General features: G+C 55.6%; 2 protein-coding genes across 6 annotated transcripts in view; one reads left to right on the forward strand and one right to left on the reverse strand.

Moving 5' to 3' along the window:
- The window catches only part of BAIAP2L1 (BAR/IMD domain containing adaptor protein 2 like 1), a 76,212-nt gene extending 72,267 nt beyond the window's left edge, over positions 1 to 3,945 (forward strand). For 3 of the 5 annotated variants that reach the window (XM_081036164.1, XM_081036160.1, XM_081036161.1), the window contains 2 exons: positions 1,258 to 1,295; positions 1,829 to 3,937. In XM_081036164.1, the coding sequence (XP_080892290.1) occupies positions 1,258 to 1,295; positions 1,829 to 1,904 (114 nt within the window). In that variant the 3' untranslated portion in view covers positions 1,905 to 3,937. Of the gene's footprint in view, positions 1 to 1,257; positions 1,296 to 1,828 lie in introns of all 5 variants that reach the window. The other 2 variants (XM_081036162.1, XM_081036163.1) reach the window with 1 other exon arrangement.
- BRI3 (brain protein I3) lies at positions 3,841 to 13,348 on the reverse strand. The gene is made up of 3 exons (XM_081036165.1): positions 13,015 to 13,348; positions 12,309 to 12,411; positions 3,841 to 4,254 (listed from the first exon to the last, which is right to left on the reverse strand). The coding sequence occupies exons 1-3, from the start codon at positions 13,154 to 13,156 to the stop codon at positions 4,122 to 4,124; spliced, it is 378 nt and encodes a 125-aa protein (XP_080892291.1). The 5' UTR covers positions 13,157 to 13,348; the 3' UTR covers positions 3,841 to 4,121.
- Between the last annotated feature and the right edge of the window lie 5,356 nt (positions 13,349 to 18,704).

Here is an 18,704-nt window from a genome sequence, read left to right on the forward strand (position 1 = left end):
TGGAGCTACTCCTGGGGGGCAGAAAGTGTGCTTTCCGGCCAAGAGGACGCTGCTGGCTGGCCTGTGGCCGCAGGGACCTTTCACTGAAGACTGCATCCCCGCCCGGGGGCTGTCTCCTGGGCTTCCTGGTTCTGAACACGAGAGCTGGTGTAGTGTTTAAATAAATCACAAATTAGCCCTTAACCGTCATATAATGTGAACATTACCCCACAAGTGCTTGCTCTGGAGCATTTCAACCATTTAAAGCCGTTAGGTGCACTAAGCAGCCGCTTTGGGCTTCAGTGAGAAAAGCAGACTCTGCATCGGGGCACTGCCTGCTGGCCCTGGGGTGCAAGGTGAAGATGAGAGGTCCTCAGAGGCCCGGACACAGCAGGCCAGGTTTGCAGTCGCCCCAGTGTCCCTAGCGCCCCGCTCCTCCCACCTGGAGTCAGTAGGTCAAAACCCAGCAGAGCCCTGGTCTGGGCTTCTGCCTCCAGGTGAAGTGACAGGCGCTCATCTAGTCCACGTCCAGAGGTCTGCGCCCTGAGACACGCGCGTCCTGGGAGCTTTCTGGACCGGCGAGTCCTGCAGCCATTGGTCACACAGTGGCACACTGCCCTCTCCTGGACGGCTTCTGCGGGAGCCCCATGAGCTTGGACCAGTGGTTTCTTAGAACGGCCAGAGCCGATTGAAGGCAGACTCTTAGAGCCCACAGGTTCTTTGGAATGAAGCAGAGAAGGCACAGTGGGGGGCCTCCAAGTCCCAGGGAGGGAGGTGAGGCCCCCGGAGGCTCCAGAAGGCACAGGCCGTGTCTGCACAGTTGATCTGCTCTTTTCCTCACTTGATGGAACTTCTTACAAGTTCTCTGGGTAGCAGTTGGCACCAGTCTATTGGCATCAAAACCCAACAGGGTTTTATTGTCACTGACTGTTTTTCATGGCATCATTCATGAGTGGGCTCCCAACAAGCCAGCTGCAGTCCGTCACTAGCTTTGCACCTGGAAGGCCAGGGGCAAGGCACAGGCCCTGCCATTTCCCCAAGTCTGAGATGGCCCGGGTTCGTCACTGTCTTTTAAAGTGTTTTCTGTTCTTGCCCTTATTCTTTCAAGTGAATTTACAGATATTTCGATCGTGTCAAATGAGTTGGGACTCCAGGGCACTTTTAAACATCCGTAGCTTTAAATAGTCCCTATGTTGTAAATGCCTTTACCCTCAGGTTTTATTTAAAATGTCCCAATTTCATGAGCCTTCCATGACTTCACCTTTGTCTTTCCCACAGAATAATACAAACGGGACTGCCAAGCTTCCTTTCCTCAGGTATGTTCACTTTCTCCAAAAAGCCCTTCCAAGCTGGAAGCTGCCCTCCTGTTGGTGAGTTATCTGTAGTGTCCCCCAGAAGGTCCTTTCTTGGTGCACAGCGCAGGACGCCCGATCCTGAGAAAGGCCTCGGGCCTGTGGGGTCAGGAGAAGGCCGCCACCTGGCTCTTCTCACAGCCCAAGGAGACACCTCCTGGAGCCAGAGGTCCAGAGGGTGGTCTTCTGGCCACACACTGCGTTTGGCAACTTACTAATCCAGACGCAGGCCTCCGTGGCTCTCCCACGTGACCTCCTCCCCTAGAAGACCAGAGAGCTGGGCTCTCGTGTGTCCACAATGTTTAAAACTCTGGATAGTTCTCTAACCAGTAGCATGGAGAGAGCTGCCAGAGTGAAACTTTCATATTCAGAAAATGCCGTCTGGAATTTATATGAACTGTGGAATTTTACAGAGCAAGCACAATAGTTTTTGGCTCTGTTAAAGTCAAATTCCCATCTTGTAGCATTTGTGTAGACATTTTTTTCTTCCTCCACAGTGGAGAAAACCCCTTTGCTACTGTGAAACTCCGACCGACGGTGACAAATGATCGATCGGCACCAATCATTCCGTGAAAAGGTGGCCAAGGAATCCTGGTCCTTGTACTGTTCGTTCTCCCTCGCAGAAGACGCTGTACATTGTTTGGTGTGCCTGTTAACTGCCTCACCAGAGGGCACCTGGTTTTAAATGTCTTCTACTTGAGCAAATCAATGAGTTCTCAATTTCACATAGTTGGGTATGCACATTTCTGTCTTTAAGAAGATTAGTTTAGTGACCAAGTCAATCATTTAAAATATTTTCTTCCTATTCTGTTCAAAAAATAGTAAATTTGGTTCCAATCCTTACTGTGTCATTTTAAAAATATTCTATGATTAATTTTTAAATAGCCAAAATAAGGGATAGGCTATGCTTTCATGACTGGCTTTCTGTGCCTCAGTGTAAATGAGACCAGTTTTATTTCATAAAGCACCTGCTCTTAGGTAGTACTATGACGTTTATCTAAAGAAACTATATAAATTTGCGTCTTCGCATGCAAATAAGTTTAAGCAATATAAATTATAAGGATATTATATAAAATTTAACTTAAAAAATTTTTAATTTTTGTTTAATCATATTCAGAGCTACCCGAGATGGAGAAATCCCAAACTTCCCCATGATTTAGACACAGCTGTAGAGCCTAAGATTAGCCTGTTCCTGTGATGGCCATGATATTGGTACTTCAATAATTTCCGAGAGCTACTGAATTTGGTAGTTCTGAGTTACCAACCGGATTGACCAATGAAATCCCACCAGGCCATGCTACACGAGTCTGGCTCATAGGGTGACACGTGCATCTGAGGGTGCCACGTGTGGAAACTGGGGTGCTCGCTAAGCTAGTTGACCAAAGCTGCCTCCACCACTAATGTGGGGTCTGAGTTCCTCCACTTTTCAGTCAGGTACTGACTGCCCTATAATCTGCTTATAAAGCCAGGAGGACCTTTGTGAACCTGAGTCTGGGGCTAGAAGGGTCTGCGTTAGCTGACACCTGCCTGGCAACCTGAGCTGCTGTGGAAGGGAACTGAGCAGATGGCCGAATTCGTCTCTGGCTGTTGGGGGTTTAGCCCTATTTTGGAGGAGTGGAGAATCATGATTAGGAGTCACTGTGTGTGGGCAGGGAAGGGGGCTTGTTGCTTATCAAGCCCCTTTGGTCTTGAGCTCCTTTGGTCTCACCCTAAATGTTATTTTTCTACAAGCCTGAAATTGGCCAGGGTCAAATGCAGATAGAACTAGTGTACGTGCGACACTCCGGTTCATGGTCCTCTCCTCCTCCTGGCTGGTTGCTAAAGGAGGGCTAAAGGCACAGGACTGTGAGGGCTCCCCCAGGACCGACTCGGGAAAAGTGCAGTTGGTCAAGCCACACAGTCTTAAAAGAAGACGCTCCAGTCAGCAAAGAAACCACAGATTCAGTTAAGTGGTCCACTGTTCCTCTCACCGTTTAGGTAAGAGCGGGGTTCACAGAAGCCCATTACCTGCAGCAGTGGGGAGGGAATGAGGTGTATACTTCTTCAGAAGTGCCTTAAGGGAGAAGGGCTGGGGGGGTGCCACACCCTGGCCCCAGCCTCGGGATCGTCTGGCTTTGTTAGAGGGAACCGTAGGCCCTGTTAGGAGATGCAGTCGGCAGGCCCATTCGACCCATCCAGCCCATACTCACCTTCACAGAATAGACTAGTGGTCACTTCCCTGCCTCAGAGACGGGGGGGGGGCTTGCCTTGCCCTTGGCACTGAGGTGCATGCTCTGTAAATGTCAAGGTATTGTGTTTCGTGATAGTAATAAAAGAACTTGAAGAAAGGACTTTTTGAGGTATAAATGCCTATCAGGAAATGACAGTAGATGAGTACTGGCCATGAAGTGAACAGTGCTGAAACGAGGTGACAGGTGTGGTAGTCTGTATATCTTTGAAATTTTCCAAACAAAACTTTACTTCTGTAACTGGAAGTGTACAAACACCGAATAAGCAGAACCAGGTAAACAACGGTATGAATCTCGTTTATTGAAAACAGTATTTCTCACCTTTCTCAAATTGAAGACTGCAAAAAATAAAAGCAGTGCTTGATTGAGTTGGCCCTGACGCTGGGAGCAGTGTTGCTGCGTGTCCCCTCTGTGACCCGAGCCCGGGAGACCGGCTCGCACATGCTCACTCTCGCCCACCTCACTTTACAAAACAGTCCTGAAGCGTAATCAAATAAAGCTACTGTACACGACATTTACATTAGAAAAAGAGCTGGGTGTAGGAAAGCCGGGGGTGTTCTCTTTAGGTAAAGCTTGCTCCACAGTTGGGACATCTTCGCTTCCTCAAGGCGAAACAGCAGATGAACCCAAAGGGGAACAAGACGATGGCCAAGAAGATGCCCAGGAAGGTGAAGGAGTCCTCCAGAACCCCGACTCTGCGGAGAGAGAGGGCACCGGGTTAGGGCCCTCGGCCTGATGTCCCACCGGACCCCCGACCCAGAGCCCCGGCCGTCGGCACCATCCGCATGTGCCAGATACAGAGGGGAAGGCAGACCACGATCAGTCACTACCAGAAAATGTGAGGACGGGGTAGTGACAACTTCCTGGAAAGGTACGCTGCCTTCCAAAGGCAAGAACGTCCAGTTGCCATGTAACCTGCCATGTTTTCTTTTACAAAAGAAGGAACAAGAAGCAAGTGCTATTTTCTATAAAAATTCTTGCATCTCTGAAAACAGCAAGACCAAGAAAATCAATCATTTGAGAGTATCCTTTCCCAATGTAGGAAAGTTTTACATTGGGTTTTCCATCCCCCAGAGGGAAATTCCAAAAATAGGGATCGAGTTCAGAATTTTGTTTGCTTTTTGTTTTGAGGGGAAGGGGGCAGCAGATTTTAATGAAAGATTAAAATCAGTTATGTTCACACAATGTCTAGAAGGCGACTTGAGAAATGTCAAAGCTTCCTCTTCCGAAAAGTCAAGTTTACCTTTAATGTGCACAGCACGTAATCCCTAAGACACCTAGGGGCCATCAGCCAACTCGTGCCAGTGAGTGTAGGTGCAGACACCTGAGGTCACCACTCAGACTACGGTCATTTTCAAAGGCCCGACAAGTGGGAAGCACAGCCCCACCACTGCTCCTTAGGCTCCTTCTGAAAAGTCCTGGACACAGAGCTGAAATTACAATGAGAACCACAATACCCAGCTCAGCACAGATGAGAAGTGCTCACCCACCACCTGGGAGCCCGGAAAAGCAGCAGGAGCAAGGTCCTCGCGGGGAGCCGGGCACCGCCAGCCCTTGTCCGCCTCACTGAGCTTGAGGGCCTGTGCTGGGCGAGGCGCTTCACCAGAAGACACGAGGAAACAAGGAGGGGGTTCGGGGTGAGGCTGTCCTGAAGTGGGAAAGGGCCTGGCGGGGAGCTAAGGCCATAACTGCAGGTCGGGAGGGCCTCCCGGCCCCTTCCCTGTGCTTTAAGCAGGAAAAGTCACGCTTACCCTCGCGTTGCTAGAGAGGACAACACGTCACTGGCCCCCTGGGAGCCCCATCCCCATGCCCCGCACATGTCCATCCCGGCTTCCTCGATCTTCCTGAAGCCACTCTGGCCACTCCTCAGCCCCCATCGCTGCAACTACTGCTGAGGATCCTTCATGCCCACAGCGCCTGGAAGCAGCGGCTGTGCCCAGTTTGGCCGCCCGGCACGGAGAGGAGGTGCGGCTTCACACACAGAAGAGCACACAAGTGTCAAGGGGCAGTGAGCCACACGGCTTCCTCCACGCCCAGGGCTGCTCCAGCTCAGCTGTCCGCCCGCCAGGCCGCGCACACAGCCCTGCAGAGCAGGCACGGGACCGGGGGGTGGCAGCAGGACCTGTCCCCTGCCCCGCGGGGAACCGTGATTAAACAGACCAGACTAAGAGGACGTCTGCCTTCCAACTACTTGAAGAGAAAGTCAAAGCCAATGGCCACCTCCCATGCACACACACAGGAGGGAACTGCCTAGAACATCTACAAGGGACACGGTACATTCTAGAAGCATTTCCCAAGGTACACATCCTGAAACACTAGTTTCCTTGATAAGCTCTGCAAAAAGAAAAGGGGGTCAACTTCTTTGGTCAAAGAAACTGCCTCTCTTCCCCTCGGGGTGTGTGTCAGTTTAGGAAAGGCCCTGAGAAGTCCTGCAGTAAAGATTATCTGTTGAACTTGGTTTCACCCAGTGTTCCCCAGACTCACTGCTGCCGCCCCTGAGTGTGTGCTGACTGGCCAGACTGGAGCACACGCAAGGTCAGATCCACGGGGCCTGAATTTGTGTCCGCAGGTACCATTTCTTACAACTGCAAAGGCGGTCGGCTCCGCACACTTCAGCCCTCCCCGGAGCTGTCCCTGACCGTGAGTCCTGACCCAGCCAAGTGGAGCCCACACCACATCTGCCCCAGCTTCCACGAGTCAGAGCAGGTGGCCGAAGATCCAGCTGAAAAAGCACCTACGGCCATGCTGCCAAAGTAGGGGCCGGGCCTTCAGGAAGGCCCTGAACCACCAGCTGTGTCCCCATAAACAGGTGGACGTGACAGCTGCCCTTGGCTGGGAACACCTGCCCTGTCCACGGGCATGGCCGACAGCTCCTCCCACTACTGATGCTGAGCACACCGCTTCAGAGGAGCTGGAGGCGGCCTGGGACTGCTCGCTCTGGCGCCACGCAGGCTCCACGTTCTGCTTCCTCCTACAGAACCACACGGCTCTGCACGTCCCGTTAAGACGTCCGGTGAAGAGGCAGAGGGCAACGCGAACAGGCCTCACACCCAGGTCACCTGCACCAGCCGAGAACTCTCCAGAGGAGAAGCCTGCCCTCTGAAGTCGCCAGGTCCTCGCCCAGCATCCCCTCCAGGGACCAACAGGCCCCAAGGACAGTGATGACCTAACCGAGCAGCTCCCCGGGCTGGACACAATGTGTTATCTCACCTGACACTCAAAGCTCTTAAGAGGCAGAGCCCAGAACCCAATGTGTCTGCTCAAAGGCTCCAGGAGATGCCTCAGTGCCCCACAAGGGTGCAGATGTGCCCCCAGCAGCCCCTGCTGGAGTCGCCCTCCCACCCGCCAGTCTCCAGCACTGCTGCCCGGGAACCTGCCCAGCGACTCCGCCTGCTGGCTGCTGTGCTCCGGCATCCAGTGGCATGGGCAGCAGCCCCCACCTGCCCCTTCCCTCATTCTCTGTCCAGACCACAAAATGCTGGCCTACACCATAAAGCTGGCAGAAGCCCAGGAGGGCTGGCCAGTCGCCCCTGAGCCCTCCGTGCCACGAGGCCAGGGGAGCACCCGACCTGAGCACGAGGAAGCCCTCATTCCTCAAACCTGGTTTTCCTGCCCAGATCCATCCCTTACTCTGGCCAGAACCAACTGGCAGCCTGAGCCGCCCTTTCTGATGTCCTCAGACGGGAGCACAGGTGTGAGATCTACACAACCCCCCCCCCACACACACACACACACACGTGCCCCTCCCCAGCCCTTCCCACCAGAGCACAGCCCCCACCTTGCTGTCCCCTCACTGGGCCAGGCCACCAGGCAGCTATGTCCCCATAAAGAGCGAGGGCACTTCCGTCAGTAACAGGGAGCTGAGCAGAATGAGTTCTGCCAACAAGTCTGACCAGACCCAGACCGCCTTCCCCAAGCGATGGCCCAAGCCTAAGGGACGGAAAGGGTGTCTGCCCGGCCAGCAGGGGGCTCCGAGCAGTGCACTCCTCAGGTGCCACACATGCCACCCCAAGAGTCCACCTCTTACCCACGATTCTGAAGGGCCAAAAGCTCAGAAAGAACTTTTTCAGTAAGTTTGTCGGCAACTCACCCGGCAGCCACACGTGACCTGACCTGATTCCCTACTAAATGTGAATATTCATGTTTGCTGCAGAAATACTGACGTGACATGGGCACTGCCCATCGTCTTGAAACCCAAAATCTTCTAAGCTGAGAAATACAGCCTCCTCTCTAGGCCAGTTCTGATGCAGCAACACGTGCTCCCGTCCCTACCTGGTCCCCTGGAGGTGGAGGCCCCTGGGAGGTGTGGGGTGTGGAGAGCCCTGCCTGCAGGAAGCGCTGCCACCCTCTCTCCCTCCAACGCCTGAAAAGCCCTGACCAGTCCCGGGTGAGTGATTTTCAACTCCATCAACTGGCTCAGAATCCACTGCAAACAAGTGGCTGATGGCCCCTCCCCCATTCTTGAGCAACAAGTGGTGGGGCGTCAGGGAAGGCTATCGAAGCTGGAGAAATTAGAGAACTGACTAATTCTGAAAACGCTTGTTTAACTCGTGACTGTCCTGGGGAAAGTGGCCACTCCATTCCACTGACGTCACTGCCCAGATAGACAGCAGGCCTGCATGGGCCTCCAGGACGAAGAAGATGGAGGCCCTACAGCCCACAGGTCACCAGAGCACCCCCAGGCCGAGTCCCCAACCAGGAAGGACCTTGCCTCACCACCTCCTGTACTCACAGCTACCCCCATCCAGGGGCCATCACTGTCCCCCTTACCGGAAGGTGGAGCCCAGAGCAGGGAGCTGCCTCTGCGCCTGCCCGTGGGCAGTTAGTGCCCCCTGCCCCAGCCGCCCTCCTCACTTGACCCACACTCCACCCAGCACCGGCGGCTCAAGGCAGCACCCAGCCCCAGAGCAACCCCCAGACCAGCCCTCAAGGAAGGACAGCCGCCTCGGAAAGGGGAGCAGAGAATTTCCTCCAGGGACCGCAGGCCTAGAGCCAAGGTAGGGGAACAGGTGAGATACCCCAAAGCACCCAGCCAGCTCCCTTTAGAGACCAGGTCACACCCCCGTCCTGCGGGAGGCTCTCCACTCCCACCAGGCCTCCCTTGGGGGCGGGGAAGCTGCCTCACTAGGGGCAGTGCTCAGACCCACAGAGCCACCAGCCACTCCGGGGGCAATGAGAACAAGCCCAAAGACCAGGCCGTCTCAGGCCTCGGAGCAAACAGTGCAGGCCCGGCCAGGGCAGGGACTTGGGGGTTTTCCACCACCCCGAGTCCCCAAGGAAGCCCAGGCACAGCTGCCTCGGGGAGGCCCACGAGTGTCAGGCCTGCCCAGCACTCACTGTGGACCCCCCCAAGCTCGGTGCAGAGCAGCCAGACTAGAGACCCTGAGCGCTCTCTGGAGGGCCAGGGGTGACAGCAGCCCTGGGCCCCATGGTCTGCACACCCTGCCCAGTGCAGCCCAGGGCACGAGTCCCAGCTCATCTGTCTGCTGCTGCCCCTCGGGCTAGGGAGAGCACACAAGGCATGGCCGTGGGCAGGCCCATCCTGGCGGCCTGCTTTCTAGCCAGTCCAGGCACAGCCAACTCCCCCAGGCTGTCACAGGCCCCTCCTCTCATGACCCCTCCACATTCCGCCTGTCACCCCACACCTTGTGTCGCACCCTCGTGACCTGCGCCTGCCCCCAAGGACTCCCCAGGTCACCCAGTGTGCCACCTCCTGGATTTACTGTCTTCACCTCTGGGCAGCATCTGACCTGACAGTGGTTCCTTGAGCTTCTCTCTTGGCTTCCAAGGCCTCATGTGTTTCTAGATCCCCTCATACCTCCCTAGTCACCCCCAAAACTAACTACCCAATACTACTACGCCAGTGTCAGCAGGAAGTCCGGTGCAGGCCAGGCTCTGCACCTGCTTTCTACATGGTCCGGACTTTGACCCCTGCCGCCCAGGACGCCTTCTCGACAGCCCGGGCTAACCTGGCCTGGCCCAGACCGCTGACCCACAGTGCTGCCACCTGTCTGCATCGAGGGACAGCCACACCCCACGGGAGGACCAGTTCAGGGAGGCCCAGGGGCTTGGCAGAAGCCCCAGTTGGTCAAGGGCCAGAGATGGGTAAAATAAGGAGCACACACACTCCCCTGCCCGGGTCAGAAGAAAGGCTCATGCAGCAGCTAAACAGGGAAGATGGGGTCTGGCTGCCTGAGAGAAGGCTGGACGATGGCAAAGTGACAAGGGACATAGGCCTCTAACGCCAGACCTCAGAGGGAATCACAGACGTGTGACTTCAACAAATTCCTGCCAAGCTGCCAGGGAGGGAAAAGGACAGAGCTTGGCAGGCCGGATGGAAAGGGAAGCAGTATCTCCCAAGCTTGTGACGCCAGACAGACAGTGGCCACACTGGACGGAGCCCAGGGGAAACCTCTCCATTCTCCCAAGAGGAGCCGCCCCAGGGCCCACGCCCCAAAACACAGCAGCGCCTCCTCCCTCCTGCCCACCCCTCAGCCTACTGGCCAGCTGTGCCCCACGCCCCGCATCACTGCAAAGGCAGGAAGGCCTGCCGGGGCTCAGGGGCTGCCCACTCTCCAGCAGCGAGGGAAGGGACACTCCCGTGTGAAGAACCCAAGTGCGGGGAGTGCCCTCACTGCTGGCATCCATGCTTCTCACCCCACAGACAGGAGGACATGCCTCGGGGGAAGTCAGAATTTTTGGTACCAACTCGGTCTCCCAAACTTGTTCTCAGAGCACTCATCCTCCTCACTGCCTACCACCCACCACACAGAGGCAGGAGAATGTTGATCAATGTAAAAGGGGAGAAGCTTGTTCCCAAATGCAGGCGCCCCCGTCCCCCACTTCAGCTGAGGGCAAGACCCTCCCCAGAGAGCAGAGAACACAGCCTGACTTTGACCCAGATTCTGCATGGCTGGGGGTCCTGGGACAGAAACCACAGGCCTCCGAAAAGACACAGCTCCCACCCTAGGGAAAACGAGGCATCAGGGAAAATGCTCCCACCCAGCAGCGGCCTGGAAGTGTCACAGCCCTGGGGACATCTCAGCCTTGGCTCCCAGCCTCTGCTCCTCTGAGCTCAGGGGCTTGGTCTCCCAGACCATCCCATCAGATGGGCACACAGGCCCGGCTGGTAGCTGGCAGGGCCAGGATGTGAACCCAGCCCCTCCTGTACGCTGGGCACTGCTGGGAGCTGGCAGTCACACACGGCATGGAGAAGCTCAAAGTCCAGCCCAGACCGCTCTGCCCAGGAGCCATCCTGATCCTCCTTGAATCTGCCAGCCAGACACCCCAACTTAAAATTAGGAGATCAGCTGAAGACCACCCCCCCACCCCTAAAGAAACAAAACTAAACAGGGTCTTGGGATTCTCCAGCTGGGCTGCACACACAGCAGGGGTCTGAGCACCCAGGACCAGCCTCAAAGCCAAATACAGCGGATTTCCCATCACCCACCTCTTCATGCAACTTCCCAGAAATCCTGGTGGCTCTCTCCACATGCGACCAAGCCTTGACCCTTGCCTGGCCCAGCAGCATATGACCAGCCTCAGAGTTCATGCCCCCTCGAATCCAAGCCCATCCATGTGCCTTCAAACCCCAACAGCTCTGACGCCCCCTAGTGTCACATCCGGAGAGAAGCACTCAGGAGGCATCGAGGTGTCTGCCCTCCCCTACCTTGCCCTTCAAATTCTCCAAATGCCTAAGTTTCACCAGCTGTGTCAGAAGAGACACCCTTTCTGGGCTTGCAAATGGGGTCCCCTGGCTGGCACACAGCTCCAGGCGCTCTCCCCTGCCCAAAGCTCCCTTTATTAGGCATACGGTTTTGGCTCTGGGAGTCCAGCCTTTTGCCCCCATCTCTGTCATGCCCTCCTCCCTCTTCCCAGGCCCTGGTCTCCCACAGCTGCCCCCGGTGACTCTGAAATCATTAACTTCCCTTTGACTCCACTCTGGGCCTTCCAGATACACTTTTGAAACTAAGCGTAAGTGTAAACCAGGGTTTCTCAATCCCATCTCAGAGACTTGAACTTCCTCCTTCCAGACAGAAAACAGCGTCCTTGCCAAGTCTGCGCTGACTTTCTAAACTGTCTGAGTATTCCCATTCCCCAAGGGCAGGGACCAGGTTTTACCTGGATGTGAATCCTCAGGACCCACACAGAACAAGCATCTAGCTGCATCTTGGGCCCCATATAATAATCAGTCATCAGAAGATTCTGCAGGCTCCAGTGTGCAAATATGAAAAATCGCTCCTGCCCCAAAAGAAAGAACCAAGGTGTCTCCATCCTCATCCAGCTAACAGCCCTGCTAGGTATGAAGCAGCAGGTACAGCTACTGCTCCTCTGGCCCCTTGTACCTGCAGCTCCTGGAACAGACTGGCCCCCTGGGTCAGGCCTCCCCTGCCCAAGCGCTTCAAGCAGCCCCTTCCCGGTCAAAGAGAACTTCCCATCACCTTCATGAATCAACTGCAGAGCAAACTTGCAGGTCCCTGAACCAGGGATGAGAGGCTGTCAATCTGACTGTTAACAGTTCTGCATCCCATCCACTTGAGACTCAATGGCCCAAAGCACTCAACTCCCCAAGAAAGGGAACCCACCCCACTTGCCCCATGTTCCCACCCAGGATGACTGAGCCCACTCTCCCCCACACCACAGCTTGTCGCAAGTCAAGACTGACCGGCCCCAACCACTCTGCCCTTGTGAGGTTCTGGTATGTGTTCGCAGAGGCTTCCGGGGACCAGCGCCCAAGCCTGGGACATACCTGCAGACTGGGCAGCCACCGACGACAACGATGGAATTGGCAGGGTACCGGGTGACATTTCGACTGTGGATGCTGTAGACCCTGGGGTGGTGGGTGGGTATCCCTGCGGACAGGAAGGCACATCAGAAGGGGGCAGGGAGGAAAATCTGGGAGCTGAGGACCGCTTCTGCCCTTCCTCCCCTGCCACAAAAGAACCCTTTCCAAAATCGAGACAACAGCTGCCTTCGCCCAGTGCTTCCTGGGGCTCAGTATTAGGGGCTGCAGTGCACACAGGACCTCGTCAGCAAAGTTCATTTGAAACGAGGTTGTGATGCTTCCGGGAAGGGTGGGCCTGGTGTGCACAAACCCCCGGGTGGGCAGCGCCCACGCGCACAAGCTTGACAGCAGCTTCGTGCTGCGGGCGATTTCGCCCCAACCCTTCCCCACGGACCGCCGACCCTGAGGCCCCGCGTTCCCGGCACCGGGTCGGCCTCGCGGCAGCGCCCGCGCGCGGGTCCCGGGCAGCACTCGGCTGCGTCGGAGAAAAGTTGGTTTTGGGGTGAAGGGTCGCCGTAGGGCTCGGCCCCCAGTTGCTCCCGGCGCCCCGCCCCCGCCCCGCCCCCGCCCCGCCCCCGGCCCCGCCCCCGGAGCCCGGGCCCCCGGCCCCACAACACGGCCCTCCCCCGCGGCCTCGGCCCCCAGAGCCGGCCCTGCGCCCCGGGCCCACCTGTGACGAGGTAGGGGTAGGGCGGCGGCGGGGGCGCGGCGGGGATGGCGCCGTAGCCGTGCGGGCCGCACGCGAAGTCGCCCTGGCCGGCCTCCAGGTTGTAGGCGGGCGGCCGCTCCTGCAGCAGGGGCTTGTGGTCCATGGCGGGCGGCGCCCACTGCGCCCGGCCGGCTCCCACTCCCGCTCCCACTCCGGCTCGGACTCGCGGGGACGCCCGGACGGCGCAGCGGCGGATCCCGCTCCCTGCGGGCGGCGGCGGTGGGGCTGGCCCCTCTCGCGGGCCGCGGGCGGGTTTCCCCTCCGCGCCTCCCCCGCCAGTCACAAGACCCGGGTCACGTGGCGCGGCTGCCGGCGGGGGGGCGGCGTGGGGCGGGGCCGAGCGTCGTCTTAAAGGGGCCGTCCCGGGCCGCCCCGCCGGCCACTTGTTGGCTGAAACCCTGCGCGCCTTCCCGCCTCGCCTCCCGGCCCCGCGTCGGCGACCCTCATCCCTCCCACCGCGAGGAGGCACCTCCCCTCCCCCCACACACACAAAGCCCGCAGTTACCCGCTAGGGTCGTGACCTTTAGGGCCCAGGGCCCAGAGCTAGGGCCGGTCCCACCCACCTCCCTGCGGGCTGGGAATGCGGGCGCTGCCCCGCACCTATCGCCGGGCGGGGGCAGGGCCTCGGGCCGCGGCGGCCTGGAGGAGGGCCCTGGCAGCGCGCCTTCCAGGGCCGCCCAGCGGCTGTCACCGCCCTGGACAGGCAGAGGGGCCGGGCCTCCGTGTTCGGAGCGGCCTGGGAAACTCCCGCAGGACAGAGGAGTGTGCGTCTGCACCGGGCCTGCCCGCGCGCAGCTGGGGCTCGGTCCCGGGGTTTTACTTTTGACAAATCAAATTAGGTAATAACTCCCCCGATTTCAGGTTGGGCACCTACTGCAGGACAGGCCCCGTCCCGCCGCTGTTTCTCAGTTTTGTTACTTTTCCCAGCAGCCCAGGACGTCCTTTCTTATCCTTGCTTTCACAGACCGGAGACTGAGGCTCAGAAGAGGGTCCGGTGACCTGCACCTGACTGCCAAAATGGCTGTCAGGCTCCCTCACACCTAACGCTCAGTGGGTTTGTAAGAACTCTCGCAAGAGAAAGATCTGGAAGCTTGCGGCCCCTCGCATTTGTAGCTTTCTGCTGTGCCCACCCTTTTTCAGGTGGCCTGCATTTTGACCCAGCCGGGGGACTACAGCGCCTCTCAGACATTCCCCCCACCCCCCCCAATTTTTAACTTTTCATAACAGACTATTGTCAACCAAGGGTCATCCTCGCCAAGCCTCACCAACACCACCACCACCAACAACAACAACAACAACAACATAACCTCAGTGCAAACTCAAAACACGCTCCCAGAGCCCCAGGGGAGTTGACTTATACAGAAAGCAGTCCCCACGCCTGGGTTCCTGATTGGCTCATTTTCATGTAAATGAAGACTCCAGATCCTCACAGGTTGATTGGTCCAAAACTCACGCTACTGATTGGTTAGAATGGAGTTGTTTTGATTGGTCAGTGAAGATGCTAATAGCTGTGCAACTCCAATTGGACGGGAAGTCTCAGTCCCATTGGTCCAATTTCCATCCTAGAGCGCTTTGGTATGGGTGGGCCCGGTCAGGCTGGAAGACAGTGCAGGAGGCCGTGGTATCCCAGTCTGTAGCTCTTCCCTAAAATGCAGTGTGCATGAGGGCCTCTACACAGTGGCTGCCAGACTCTGGTTATGAATTTGAACCCAATTAACCACAAGGAGTCGTCTTTTTTGGCAGGTATATTCTTCTTGGGCTCAACACCCTCATATTTCTTTTTATCACAAGTTTAGCTCCTCAAAGCCCATTCCCATCTGTCTTTTATCTCCTGTGTTGGTCATCGTCCTGCCAAACCTGTGGGGAGAAATGAGAGGCAGGCCAGGTAAAGGGCCTGGCTAGCATTAAGGGGGGAGCCAGGTCAAGAATGGAGCTTGGTTGACAGTGGCCAGGACCTGCAGGGTTAGCAAAGGTCCTAGCCTGCAGTGAGGTCTATGGGCTGCTCAGAGCAGCTGAAAGCAGAAACGGGTATAACCCCATGCCTCATCAACCACTGAGGAGCAGTGGGCTGCAGACAGACTTCCTAACACCTGGACAGCTGTGGACACCCACATGGGGCCCCGTCCTTCCCTGCCTTGCCAACTGCTAACGAGCAGCATCAGCTAGCTCAATGACGTCCTCCCCGCAAGACTAGTAAGCTGGCAGCTGGCCCTTCAATTTCATGGTTAATTTTCCTTTCCTCGTGGGGCTGTGTCTGCTAATCAAATGCCACAAAATCCATAGCTTCTGGCTCCCTTCTCTTCCAATAATCCACTTTCCCCTTAGCAGTGCCTCCAGCTTGGAAATCCATATTCATGAATGATATGGCGTGGCTTGGGGATTTCCCAACATCACTTTGAAGAAGGCTGCTCACTGACTCAAAACCGGTCCCTCCTCTTCATTCATCCAGCAAGCCCAGTGTGGCCTGCTATCCCAGGCTCCGCCATGCAAGGACTGGGGGACAAAGATGACTGACCAGGGACACAAAGAATGAGCAGCCTGGTAGGAAGCCAGACAATAAACTCACAGCGGTAGTGCAGTGAGGCCCATGCAGTAAGAGGGGTTAGAGGTGCCCAGGAGCCCTGGGCGCCCTGAGAGTGCCAAGGCAGAAGCCTCGCCTGGAAGGCCAGCGGTGACTTGGCCTGAGGGACCAGCGGACAAGCATTCCGGGCAGAGTGAACTGCAGTCCCAAAGAGCATGCTGCATGCAGCCCAGTACCTGCCAAGACTCTGAGTCATTTGGTGTGGCTGGAGCCCTGGGAGTGTCTCCAGGAGGCAAAGGTGGGGCCGGCCAGGGGAGACAGGCCCCCGTGTTGGAGATGGGACGGCATCCTATAAGAGCTTATTGCCGAATTGCTCAGAGTTTAACTGGGGCAGAGGAGCATCAGATAAGAAAAATGACGTTGGCAGCAGTGTAAAGGGTAAAGGAGCAGGGGGACCCAGGGGGAGGGACAGTTGCCGAGATGGAGAGGAGCAGGTAGGTATGAGAGAGGTTAAGAGCCCGTTAAGACTTGATGACCTCCTGGGTGGAAGACAGGAAGTTCAGGTTTCTGGCTCAGGTGACAGTGGTGCTAGAACCTGGATGTGGATCAGGAGAAGCAAGCTGGTGGGGAAGGGTGGAGAAGCCAAGCTGGCACCCACCGACTTGGCGCATGCATGTCCTGAAGTGACACGTAACCGAAAGACAGCGTGTGCAGTCCGTATTATCCGTATGATAAAAGGTCCGAGACCACCTCAATGGCTTGACAAGTACCGGGGGTCCAAAAAACTGTATAGAAGTAGACACTTTGGTCAACATTGTTCAAGCAGTAGTTCACCGTAATCAGAAGTGTCTGGGGATGGCCGATGGCTCAGTTGGTTACAGCGTGAGCTCTCAACAAAGAGGTTGCCAGTTCAATTTCCACATGGGATGGTGGGCTGTGCCCCCTGCAACTAAAGATTGAAAATAGCAGGCCGTCCCAGTGGCTCAGGCGGTTAGAGCTCCGTGCTCCTAACTCCGAAGGCTGCCTGTTCGATTCCCACATGGGCCAGTGGGCTCTCAACCACAAGGTTGCCAGTTCAATTCCTTGACTCCCGCAAGGGATGGTGGGCAGAGTCCCCTGCAACTAACAACGGCAACTGGACCTGGAGCTGAGCGGCGCCCTCCACAACTAAGATTGAAAGGACAACAACTTGACTTGCAAAAAATTCCTGGAAGTACACACTGTTCCCCAATAAAGTCCTGTGCCCCTTCCCCAATAAAATCTTTAAAAAAAAAAAAAGATTGAAAACAGCAACTGGACTTGAAGCTGAGCTACACCCTCCACAACTAGATTGAAAGACAACTATTTGGAGCTGAGGGGCCCTGGAGAAACATACTGTCCCCCAATATTCCCCAATTTAAAAAAAAATTTTTAAAAAGAAGTGGACGCTGATGGTAACCACTTTAAGCACCTCTTGTAATTGCAGAAGTCAAACGTGATTTGTACTCTTGTTATCGGCATATATTGAGTATTACAATTTTAATAGTTTTTTCCTTTCTTAAAATGTGTCTACATTTTTTTGTCACCCTCTGTATTTTGGAGCACATACACTGCCCTGGACGCATCCTGCCTGTGGAGCCCACACTCTAAAGGGATGGGGGTGGTGTTGGGAAGTGGTAAGCTCTGGGGTTGGGGTGAAATGAGCAGGGTCAAGGGCAAAGGGAGTCAGCGTGGTGGTGGGGTGTTGAGTGGGCGTGGCCAGCAGGTGAGCAGAGGCTGGAGGAGGCCAGAAGCACCAGCTTTTGTGTGTTTGCTAGTTTGTGTTTAAAGGAAGGGAAAGTAACAGCATGTTTATAAGCTGGGAACAATCTGATCCCGAAAAGGGAGGATTTGGAAGAAAGAGCTGAGGAGGAGGCCAGAAGGAATGGGGTCTAGGGGCCTAGTGCCCAGTGGGAGCACCCCCTGCTGGGATTCTAGACAAGTCACCCACAGAAACGGGAGAAGGTGGAGCACGTGGGCAGCCGGATGGAGCGGGCGCTCTCTTCTGATTGCTTCTGTTTTCTATATGAAACGGGACTCAAGGCCAGCAGCTGGGACCAAGGAGAGGAGAGGGGGTGTTGGGGTTTGAGGAGAGAAAGGTGTAAAAGTCACCGAGGAGAGTGGGTGCTTGACCAGCCTAGAGAGCCGTAATGTGTAGTGTAAGAGCGGAGGTCAGTGGTGCTCACTTTAAAGTGACACCGGGAGCAATCTCGTCTGCAACGTACTTTATGTCTCAGTTCATCCTCCAGCCGTCCCATGAAGCAGACAACACCCCCCCCCCAACTGCTTGATGAGGAAACCGAGGCACAGAGAGATTTCGTAACTTTTCTCAGGACTCCCAGCCAGGAACAGTGGCTCTTCAAATCCCAGATCCAGCACACGGGACCCTGAGGATCTCAGCACACTGCCTCCATGCAAAGTGCCCAAGAAAAGCCAGCCACTGTTTGCCGACTGTAACAGAAATGCATCCTTATTGAAGAAGACTTGGAACATACCTTCCGCTGCTCATATTTTAGCTGAAATTCTGCTCTTAATCTACTTTTATATCATGCACACATTAAAAAAAATAGTACTGCCATTTCCATACCAGTAAGTAAACATGATTTTAACTGCTATGTATACATGTTTTTGCTGGAAGCGTCAGCAGGGGGCCTGGTGGGGCAGTGGACCTGCTGCACCAGGTGGGGCTGGAGGCGGTGCCGCTGTCTTCTGGACGTTGACAGTCACCAGATACTCTCCTCGGATGGAACCAGAGGAAACCGAAACAAGGCCTTTCTGGTAGGCTTTGAGAAGTGCAGGCAACCCATCACGTGAGCTTCTTGCACATTCAAACTAGAATCTCACATGGTTGGGATTGTGGCAAAAAAAAAAAAAAAAAAGGAAGCAAATATTTCAAACATACGCACAAGTGCCTGGCCTTCACCAAATGTTTGCTATTTGCTAAATGCTTATCTTCGATAAACACTGAGTTTTAAGTTTTATAGTAAGCCTATGGTTAGCCTTACAATGCTACTAGGCACATATTTCTAAATATTTTATAAATGAAGCACAAACATTTCTACACAACACACAACTTCATGCCAAGTCACGTGGTAAATCTTATCACAAGTAA

The sequence above is a fragment of the Rhinolophus hipposideros genome (genome assembly GCF_964194185.1).
Source record: "Rhinolophus hipposideros genome assembly, chromosome: 23".
Taxonomy (NCBI): Eukaryota; Metazoa; Chordata; class Mammalia; order Chiroptera; family Rhinolophidae; genus Rhinolophus; species Rhinolophus hipposideros.

Bases quoted from the DNA above. Each gene is read 5' to 3' on its own strand.
- BRI3 (XM_081036165.1), bottom strand. From the start codon at position 13,156: ATGGACCACAAGCCCCTGCTGCAGGAGCGGCCGCCCGCCTACAACCTG. The intron at 12,412-13,014 runs GTGGGCCCGGGG...TCCTGTCCGCAG, and splicing joins CTACCCCTACCTCGTCACAG to GGATACCCACCCACCACCCC. The intron at 4,255-12,308 runs GTATGTCCCAGG...CTCTCTCCGCAG, and splicing joins GGTGGCTGCCCAGTCTGCAG to AGTCGGGGTTCTGGAGGACT.